General features: G+C 38.2%; 1 protein-coding gene across 6 annotated transcripts in view; it reads left to right on the forward strand.

The window, feature by feature from the left end:
- LOC137660311 (BUB3-interacting and GLEBS motif-containing protein ZNF207-like) overlaps nt 1-5876 on the forward strand; it is a 102433-nt gene extending 96557 nt beyond the window's left edge. For 5 of the 6 annotated variants that reach the window (XM_068395121.1, XM_068395122.1, XM_068395123.1 and 2 more), the window contains one exon: nt 675-5876. In XM_068395121.1, coding sequence (XP_068251222.1) covers nt 675-775 — 101 coding nt within the window. In that variant the 3' untranslated portion in view covers nt 776-5876. The remainder of the gene's footprint in view (nt 1-674) is intronic. The other variant, XR_011047665.1, reaches the window with a different exon arrangement.
- The last annotated feature ends 5338 nt before the right edge of the window (nt 5877-11214 follow it).

Consider the following 11214-nt stretch of genomic DNA (forward strand, 5'->3'; position numbering starts at 1 on the left):
AAACTGGCTATAAAAAGATTGCCCACACCAAAGAAAAAGTAGGTCTTGTACAGTTTGGACTTATTTAAAACACATTTTACTTATATTAACTAGTAAGACCTCGTAGAATACAGTTGTTTTACGGATTTTTTTTTTTTGGGTCATTTAGAAATGATAATTTGGTCTTCTTCACTTTTTGAGCTGGAGCTTTGGTAATGACATTCTTGCACCATTTTTTTTAAATCATTAGTTTGCATGCTTTTGAAAAGTACTTTAGATCTAAACTATAGTTATAAGTTATATTTTTTTCATTTAAGGTCTAAGTGAGATGAGGGAAAATAACAAACTATCATGTTCATGATCTTATTAAAATTGTTTTTGCCATGGTAAAAGTAAGTGTATACAAAACTATAGGCACCATAACATGCACTTACTGGTGTTTATGGCAAAGTTATTACCATTTCCAAGCTGTGCAGAATGTCATTGACGACTAGATTAGATTTAAATGAGCACGTATATTGCATTCTCGTACTTGTAATTTAGTTGTTATAGATTTAACCTGCATATTCCCTAGAATGCTAGTGGTGTTACATTTACATAAATTCATGTTATGCTGCACTTCATTATGTAGAGTCCCATAGGGTTTTGTCGTTTGTCACTGTCATAACTAATTGCCTTGTAACCTGTTATTTCAGCTCTGCCTGGCCCAGGACAGATGGCTCACGGGTTTGCCGCTCCGCCTATGATGGGCGCCCCCATGATGGGCGGGCCACACATGATCCCACGCTTCAGGTGACCGTTTGGTCCCGGTATGTAGGCAGCAGGTAGGATGCAGAAAAGGATGGCGATTGAGAAGCAGCAGCGGCAGCAGGTCGGCGCTGGTGAGGCAACACACGCATGCCCTCATCATGACTGATAGTCAGCTCCTCACCGACCCTCCCTCGCTCGCTCGCTAAGCACACTAGCGCAGTCAATCAGTAACTAAGTTGCTCTGTGTGTTAAACCAACAGCCCTGGGATTAATTGAAAAACATCTTATCTGAGAACGTAAAACAGCACTCATGCTAAATGATTCTATGTCCAGATTTAGGCAGTTTTGACTTTTAGTTATTGGAGATAGCAAGGACAGATTATGTGCCATGGGTGATGTTTTTGCAGTATAGGAATAAAATTTGTTTCTTTAAACTTTTTTTTTTTTTCTTGTATTGTCTGATTTTTAATTCTTGAATGTTTAGTGAGAAGGTGGTTGATTCCTTGTTATATGTTGGTTTTGCATCACAGCTTGGTTAGTCCTGTGTGGACGAGCTAACACTGCATCACTGCAGCAAGCATCTGTTATTATCAATTGTTACTGACTTCTTTGTCTCTTATTACTTGATCAGTGTTGAAATGTTTATCCACAAGACTGTCGTTTGTGTGCCGCCCACGTGGAACTTATGTTTGAGCAAGTGGTGCTTGTATACTTGCTCTTGTATACTTGCTTCTTGGGATCTACACTTATTGTATGTATTTGCCCTCCAGACCAACTTGAGTGTGCAAGGGAAATGCCTCCACACAGGATTCCACTGTACTTCCTTGTGTGATCTTTTCCTATTTTTTTTTTCTAATCCATGTTATTGCTTCGTATTGGTTGTTGAGATAGAAATTGAAGTTCATGCACGGACGCTGCAAGACGGAAACCTTACGGGAGTCTTTTCTGGCATAAACTTGATGTGGTGTGGAGGGTGGAGGCTTGACTGTCTTATTATTATTCTTGGAGCGTTCAGGCACTTGTATTATAGTGTTTTAGGTTTTATCATTCGTTTGAGTGATCATTGTGTATTTGTGAATTTTTCTCTTTAAGGTAAGATACTGTCTAGCCAATAAGGTAAGAATGTTTAGTTTAGATATGGTAGTTCTTCACAAAGCACTGTTGGATATTAATTCTACCAATACAGATTTTAAATACAGGTTAGTCCATTTATATAATTTTTCTCATTAATATTTTCTTTGCAACTTGTACAAAAACTTGTTAAAATGTTTGAAAGGGAGATCCTATTTAAAGGCCGTAAGTACATTTTTGTATTTAATAATCCTAAATGCCAGATTATTGACGTGGATTCATCATGAGCTTTGTTAACATATGATCACATGTTCTATGTATGTTGTGAAATAAATACAAATTCAGTTAATCAGTCTCTTTGTTTCAAGCATTATATTTTGTTATAATGCCTATATAAAATATAATTCTTTTGAAAGTAATAAAGTTTTTTTGTATTATTACTTGAAAAGGTGGAAAGAGTGGAGAGCAAACGAACTGTCAATGTGGGAAATCCAAAACAGGTGAGCCCAAACGAGAGGACGCGAGGCTGGGGATTAGGCGAGAATATTTCATTATTGTTGGTACTCCTGTTGAGTAGTCTGACAGTTGTACACTGGAACTTGTTTTAGCAGAGCATGCTGGCTGTTGTCTCTCAATCATAGCTATGGACATCTCTCAGATCTCTATCTATTAGTTTATGCAAATCTTTTATACCATATACTAAATTTTTTTCCTTTCTTTTTTCTTTTCTTTTTTAAGTAGTTCCCATAGCTATGTTGCATAGAGGCAGCATCTTCGTAAAGCTGAAACATTTACAGTAGTATGACTGTGATTCCTCACTCGCTAGTGTGCATGGAATTTTCAAATATTCAAATAACACTCAAAAGAATTATGACTTTACTTTTTGAACCCATAGTGGGTGCAAAGTATGCATGTAAAGGTCATATTATTAAGGGTTACCAAAGTTTTTTGGGGATGCCTATCTAATGATGGCTGGCCACAGAGGGTGTCGGGGCAAGGTAATGCTTTCATGTTTAGTTTCTGTTCAGACATAGTGTCATTTTGATTTTGTAAAGTTAATTTGTATAATTTATGGGTTGAAATTATTACTGATTTCCCTTGTTTTGCCAAAAAAAAAAATTGGCTAGAATATTTTTATAATTTTTTTTTTAAGCTATTATTTTCTGTTCTCAAAGTTATAATTGGTTTGCTTTGCCATGCCTCGACTTCTCGAACAAACGACTAACAAGCAATTGAGACATTCCAGTACACTTGGCAGTGGTGAGACCAGTTTCAGTTTTTCCCAGCTTGCAGCCTCTCAGGAGCCCTGTTACGTCTCCGCATGGCCGCAGCAGCCCCGCTCTTTAATTAGCTTGTTGGTGATGGTGAATCTGGGAAGTGAGGCCACATTCTTAGTTTTGGGGCCCCATGAGTAATTCTCACTCACCACACTCATCGTCATTGCCCAAATGTGTACGTGTGTGTGTGTGACTGATTTTGTGTGTAAATGTGCTCACACATTGCTTATTATCAGGCGATTACTCAAAACCACTCATTCTAATATGTATTTTCCAATTTTTTTATCATGTATGTGTGTTAATATGTACAGTTCTTAGAAAAGTTTATTTTACTACTGTTGTGATTACAGTATCATTACTTTAAATATTTTGGGTTGGAGAACGTTGGCATATACTCTCGTGTTTCATGTGGTGAGGGTGGTTTGAGTGAGATTGACTCCAGTTGGCCTTGTTGCTCAAGTAGCCCCTAGAAGCCCCCATTATGAATGTGTTCAGTCTTCCAGCAGCCACCAGGTAGGCCGAATTCACAGCACCAGGGGCTGTTGGGAGTCTGTCCCCCAACCGGATGTGGTTTGGTGATTCATTCACAGCCTGTCACGGTGCTGTTGGACCTCTGTCCCCAGCCCCCTGTAGTATATTGGGGGCTTGGTGAATTCCATCTCACACTATCCTCTGTGTCGTAACGTGTTAGGCATCACTGCTCACCTGGGTTAAGCACTAACCTCTGGCTGCTGCCTATGGGTTAGACTAGCAGCCAGCACATCAAGCAGGTTAGCTTTGCTGCTGGTGGAAGCGGTTGCTGTATGGTCCCCAGAGTCAAGATGGTGTGGCTGCAGTGTTGTTGAGAAAACTACCAGTCCTCAACAGGGACCTACTTATTGCCACCCGCCTTCCAGAGCTTAAGTGAAAGGTACTGATCTTCTTTGTTAATGGTGGTTTGGGGAGAGAAGTCTTGACGACAATCACTGTACTGTACAAGCTTTTAGAGGGTTTTGAGCATGAATGGTTCAACTAGCGAGATGAAGACCTAGAATTTTTTCCACCCTTAGATAAACATTCTTGAAATTTCACATTAGCAAGCTGACAGTCTTAAAAGTTTTACATGCATTTTTTTTTATATATATAATTTTATTTACTCAAGCTGAAAGGTCGCTTGTAAATTGCTCTCCAGGTTACTTACTTTATTATGTGTAATACATTTATATTCTGCACCAGTTGTCATTTACAATAGTAACATCAATATTCGGCTTCTCTATTTTGACGTAACATAAATTCTTGGCTCTCTTGTCTTCTTACTTGGTTCTGCTCTGTATTTTCAGGCTTGCTTTATTTAGGCCCAATGCAGAGGATGAAAACACACTGCAGTACTGTAAACTAATTAGTTTTATACATTTCATTGAATATCGGCTATACTGTACTGTTCTTCGTCATCATGCTTATTTGCATACACTATATGAGCTTCCCCCCTCCCTTTTTTTTAAGCTTTTTCACCAGCTGTTGTTCTAGATTTTCCATACTGAAGAGATTGTAATCAAGTACCAACTGCATTAAAGAAATTTAATTATTCGGGAATAAAATCCATTCCAGACTTACATAATTTAGCTTAAAAAAAAAAAAATTTGTGTGAAGTAATTTTTAATTAAGCAGTATAACCATACACAGCAAAAACTGATCTATGGAGTGTAGAAGAGGCTCTTATATTTAGAATTGATTTTACTGGTAAATTACTATGAGAGATGACCCGTTGTTGCATAAATTTAATGAGGATTCTTAAAATACAGACCTTTATTAGGCCTGCTTCAAAATCTCTTGTTGCTCATGAAAATTTGAACTTGTGTAATCAATTGCTATTTCAAATGTTTAAGTCAAGGGTAATAACATTTGTAGTATACAGCTAATGTGGTTGTAAAACTCTGTAGCCTGAAATGCAAGAGACCCCTTTTAAGGGTTGCCAGCATTATTTAATTGTAAAAGACAACCAATCAAGATTGTCATTAGGTTTGGGGGTAAACTATATTTTTGCTTTTTTATTGTCGAGGGCCGTGTTTTAAAGAGAAAAAAAAAGCCTAAGTTAATTCCATTTATTAATCTTGTTTACCACAAAAAATTTTGCAAGAATTTACTTGAAACAATTTAAATATATTTCTCTCTCTCTCTCTCTCTCTCTCTCTCTCTCTCTCTCTCTCTCTCTCTCTCTCTCTCTCTCACACACATGAAATTTACAAACTAAAGTTTTTTCTCAATGATATACAGTATGTAACACTTGTTTGCATTACAACCTTTCTTTTATCATAGGAGACTGACCAGATAACGTAGCATTTTTTGGTGGGTTCTGTGAGAAACTCCTGCAAGTCAGATACCTGCTGTCTTTAGAAATGAGGAGAGTTCCTTTAATCTGGAGGTGTCAGTTCCTTGGATCCTAATGTAGATATCATTTCAGCACTGTACATTGTTTAGATCAATCATGTTATAGATTACATTTATCATTGCTACAATTGCTGCCTTCTCAAATTTGTTGTGTAGTAGCAGTGACCAGAATATTAATGACAGCATTGTATCGGGCCACTTTGGTATTTCATTGTATTATTTGGTGCCATGCCATAACTCCAAGGTTTCCAGCCAAGAAATGAACTAGTTTTTTTTTAAGTTTAAAAAGTAACAGCCCCATCCCAAATCTTATTTCATTATTTAAGTTCTACTGACTGTAATTTGTTGGTTATATAGTTATAATACGTGAAGATTTCAAAATTTTACTTCTCTGGTTTTATTCTTGCTTGGTTTTTACACAATTTTTTGTGTGTAAAAGATGAACTTAACCATTTGTATAATGTTTGACTAAGGACAGAGACCAGAAGCAGTGTAGAATGTCATAGCCTTTTGCATTTTGCTCCACATAGTGAAATTTTAATTTCAGTAAAGAATATTTAGGTGACATGGAGAGTTTAATTTCTTGAACAATTGTAATATCCGTTTGTTTTTTATTCTATACTTGTCATTTGATTTAATATTTTTTACAAATTTTATAAAAAGAAAAACTTGATAGTTGTCTACTTTTTGGTTTCTGCTAAGCAGCACCTGTTGTTATATTCTCCTTATTTTGAGGGTTTTTGGTTTTTTATGGGGGAAATCATACACTGACCTCATTCAATGGGCTAACTATTGTAGTTGTGCTTTCTCTTCTTTCAACTTTTTTCGGTTGGCTGGGGTCGAGTGCGTCTCCGGGGACTGATTATAATTGTGAGTATTTCAAGGTGGCAGGAGAAGCAGAAGCCAGCGCAGATGATTCCTGTTTGTTTGTATCCCCAGGTAGAACTGTATTGCAGCGCTGCAAATGTAGAATAAATTTTGCGAGTGATAACTGTATGTATTAGTCAAATAAAATTATAAAATGTTTCAAAAAGCTTTATTTAAAACCCTTTAAGGTTTTTATCTTTACAGGTGTGAGAAATCATTGTAAAATTTCAAAATATCTCTATTTCTGTTGTCACTGGTTTTTTTTATGACCACTAGAATAGCTTCATCCCTCTCCCACAATTTGAAGTCTGTTACATAAAAAAATCTTCCAATTGAAGCATTGTACATGTGCAATTTTTAAAGACCTTTACATAGTTAACTTGGTGAATTCAATCAATCTATACTTTATGGAGAGGTAACCTCGTAATCATATTCCCAATTAGTTATGCTGCATTTAGCTAGTGCTTTCATGCTTTGAATTTTATTTTAGTCATGATTATATTTCAGAAAACTTTGTCTTCCATAAGAATGTCTCGGCTTGAGCAAGTTTAAATCAACATTACCTTTCCATTCAAGTGGAAGAATTATAATTTTTGAATCCTATATTATTTCCATGAATCTTACCTTCGACTGTAAAAGGCTGTTTACTGTTTGTAGCAATTTGACAGACTGCAAAATATATTTAAATTTTTCCTCGTCCCCCTCATCATACCTCAGGTGACTGATACGCAGCCAGCCAGCCAAGAACAGAGTGGAAACAAGGTTCCCATTTTAAAGCAATCTACAATGATCCATTTTCATTGGATCGTCTGCCAGACTTATATTCCTTTTGTTTTCTCTCGAGCTGGTTTTTTTTTTCATTATGTTGTAGTTTGATGAAGGGTAATTTTACATTTGACGTTGGTCATTTAAAGAGGTAATAGCCTTGATTTCAATAAAATAAAGTGTTTTATACAGGTGATCACTAATCTTTTTCTGTGCCTGTTGCCACAGCTTGAATTTTTCTTTTAACCCCTTCATGTGTAGACATTGATGACAATTAAATGAAAGCATAGAAATATTTTGATGCATACTGCTTTTGAGTTGCAAGTATTGTCATTTGAAGTTGCTAATGACATTTTATGACAAGAACAAAATATTTCTATATCTAGTCTGTCTTTCTGTTCAATGTTATATTTGGTTAGTAATTTCCTTGGCCAAAACACGTGTAGGCAGCATGGAAAATATCCCGATTCTTCGAGTTCTGCTTGGGTGTGGGCTATGCCATCCTTGTCATATGCTTACTGTAGTTCTGTCACATTTATGAGTGGGATTTGAGTCTGACCAGTTTGAAAATTCCTCCAATCTCTTGATCTGCATTTTGTCGCAACCGAGTATAAAGAGAAAAGGGTCGGCGCTAATATACATCATTGTTTTAGTCCTCATGTGATTGGGAGAGGTGCTGTCAAATTGTTTTGGTGTATTACTTTAGCTGTCATCCATCAAGTAGAACTTTGAACATGTCAACAAAAGGCTCAGGGATTCCTAAGTGATTGAGGACAGACCACATGGCTGTTCTTAGTATGCTGTCATATGCTTTTTCAAGGCCAGTAGATTAGGATTATGGGTTTTTGCTGTTCTTTTGACTTTTTTCTGTAGTTGGCGAGCACAGAAAATCATGTCTATGGTTCCTCTAGATGGACAGAAACCTCTGTGAGATTTCTTGGATTCTGGCAGGATTGTTTCGGCTACATTTGTATTGTAATCTATTTAGTAGGCCTTGCTAAGACCTTTGCAATTGATAGCAAGGATATCCATCGATAATTCCCACATTCTCTTCTATCTCCTTTTTTTAATATGGTGCCAAGGAGGGTCGTTCCAATCATTGGGGGCGCGTATTTTTCCTCCCATGATTTTATAATGAGGGAGTGAAGATGCGTCTCCAGGACTAGACTGCCGTGGGTTAAAAGTTCAGTGGGAATGTTGTCCTGTCCGGTCTTGAAATGGTTGTAGGGACATCCATAATTGGGGTGGATGTTGTGGCACATTTTGGTGGAAGTCTTGTTGGACTGATGAGTTCCTGTTCAGGAGGGTGTTGAAATGTTCTACCCACCGGTTCTGGATCTCTCTATTTTCTGTGAGGATAGTGTTGTCTGCTCCCAATAGTGTCCCTGCAGCAGTGTGCTTTAGTCTGAAAATTTTTTTTGTGCCTGCAAAGAAGCTTTCAATGTTCCTACTGTTGGCATAACCTTGTAGGTCTTGAGCCATTTGTTGCCACCATTCATTTTGTATTTCTCAAAGCCTGGCTTGTGCACATTTAGCCTTCTTTGGGTAGGAATTAGGGTCTGGGTCGAGGGCTATTCGAGCTTTCCGTGTATGTTGATACGGGACTTAATATCTTAGTTGTTGTCAAACCATTCCTGGTGCTATTTGCTCTGGTGGCCAATTACAGACCTTGCAGCTTCATTGATGGCATCTTGTAAGTTAGTCCATTCACCGTTGATTGAAGGTTCTGCTGGATTGCTGCTTGAAATACTCAAGATTTATTAGGATCTTTTTAATTTACCAGTGTCGAATTTTCTTGTGGCTTTTTGTTGGATGTTATGTGGCTTCCTTTTAATGGCTAGTTTTAATTTAGTGATGGGCATCCGGTGGGGTGTCCAACAGTCATTGGCTCCAGGCATGCTTCTCGTGATCAAAAACTAATTTTTGTGTTGTATGACAATGGCATAATCTAAGGTATGCCAGTGTTTTGATCTAGAATGTTTCCAGGTGGTCTTAAATCGATTTGGGAGTCTGAACTGCGTGTTTGTGATGAACAGTTCATGTTCAGCACAAACCCCAAGGAGGAGGAAGCCATCATCATTGCAGTTTCCCACGCCTTGCCTGCCAATTATATTGTGCCAGAGTTCATTGTTTCACCCCACTCATGTGCTAAGATCTCCAAAGAGAAGGAGAAGGTCCCCAGCTGGAATTTGGGATATGGCACTTTCAAGCTGTTGGTAGAAGACATCTTTCACTTGGTCTTCCACATATAGTGTTGGGGCGTACTGATACTCGCGGGATGAACTTTTTTCGAAAGTGTTAGTCTTCGTGAGGTGATTCTTTCATGAATCGCATATGGTGTCAGGTTATGTGCTTTTACTAATTGGGTCTAACTGCAAAGCGAGCACACTGGAAACGGGGTCTTTCTGGTTTTTCTCTTTCCAAAAGAAAGTATATCCTAACCCAACTTCTGTGATTTGCCCTTCGCCAGGTATTCTAGTCTCGCTGAAGCAGCCACATCGACGTTGAATACAGTGAGTTCTCTTGAGACTAAGATTGTTCATCTTTCGGGGCGGTGTTGATTGATTGATTTTTTAGTTCTCTGGCATCCAGACATCTTAGGTCATTGACGCCGATATCGTTTTATTATAAATAAAGATTAAAAGAATATTCAATTAAAACCAGAAGTAAATATGTTATAAAAGTTAAATAGCATTAAGAAGACCTGCTTCTGATATAAATTAAAAAATGCAACTGGTATTGTACGACATATGTCCAAGGATCTTGGCAAGGATGAACCTGCCATCTTCACCTCGAGCCTCGAACAGATATTTATTTCTTTCAGTGCTATAAGTGGGCCATTCAGTCAACAAATGCCTCTCTGTTAAGAGTATCAAACAGTCGTCGCAATATGGTTGGTGTTGGCCAGCCAGCAGAAACTCGTGTGTCATCCGGGTGTGACCAGTGCGGAGACGACAAAGAGTAGTCTCCCATTTTGGGGGCATCCCATTATACCTCCAAGGGGATATACCAGTTGCAATTTCTCTCATCTTATTTTCGCTTAAACTATCCCAATGTTGTTGCCAATTGTTATAAATAGAATTCCCAATTGCTGGTAAAAAATCATCACAAAGAATGGGAGACCTTTTTGGTAGCAACTCGGCTGCAGCACTCTTTGCCAGTGAATCTGCCTCTTCATTTCAGACACACCTACGTGTTGCCCTCCTCTTATAACGCCATTTTCTCAATAGTGGTTAGTATGCCATATAATTCCCCAGTAAATATGGAAAATATTGGAGAATTCCCCTCTACAGTTAAAAGAATTACTATATACTCCAAATCCAATGCTAGCATCAGATTTGGAGCCACCGGTTTATATGAGAGTTGATTCCCATGTTCATCAACATTTTCTATAAAAAGACACCTAGCTTCTAATTCAGTCATGTTTTTTTAACACCAATAAAATGTTTACAGAAAGATATCTCTGGTAATTTCCACGGAGGGGTTGATGGTATCTTAAATGGAAGTATCTTACCTCTAATTTTATCAAGACTGTTTACTAATTGTTTTACTTGAAATCCATATGGTTGAGGAGATTTCGGGGTGGTGGACAATTTACTATACTGTAATAATTCCTTCTTTCACTGCTGCATATATGGTGTGTCATTGGGTGCACCTGCCGATGACTGGTATGGTGTGACCAACGATGTTTAGCCCACCTTTTATAGGGCCTTCACCAGAGAGTGAGCAGCGGTGCTCCTGAATAGTCCTGCTCACTCACAGGTGCAGGACAGAGTTCCTGTGTGGTCACGGTCACAAGGAAAGGGGTCGTCACGCGCATGTCGCCAGTATGCAGGTCAGGGCTAAGAGTTTCAGCTACACCTAGCCTACTCCCACCACTCTTGTCCCATTACCACTGGTCTTTTTAGGTATGGTTAGGAGGAAAGGAAGAGAAAGGAAATCCAGTAAGAAATGTGTTATAGAGACAGTAGTTAAACTGTAAAGGCTGTTGGCATGACTTTCTTTAGGCTGGACAACACTGCCAGAGCGATGCCCACACATTCTGGCTCCACACCTTCCTCCTGTGGCACACAGGTGTGACGTGCAAGAATGTGGTGTGGAGTTGCATCGGTCTGCCGATAATCTAGTCCAACAGATC

The sequence above is a fragment of the Palaemon carinicauda genome, chromosome 20 (genome assembly GCF_036898095.1).
Source record: "Palaemon carinicauda isolate YSFRI2023 chromosome 20, ASM3689809v2, whole genome shotgun sequence".
Lineage (NCBI taxonomy): Eukaryota > Metazoa > Arthropoda > Malacostraca > Decapoda > Palaemonidae > Palaemon > Palaemon carinicauda.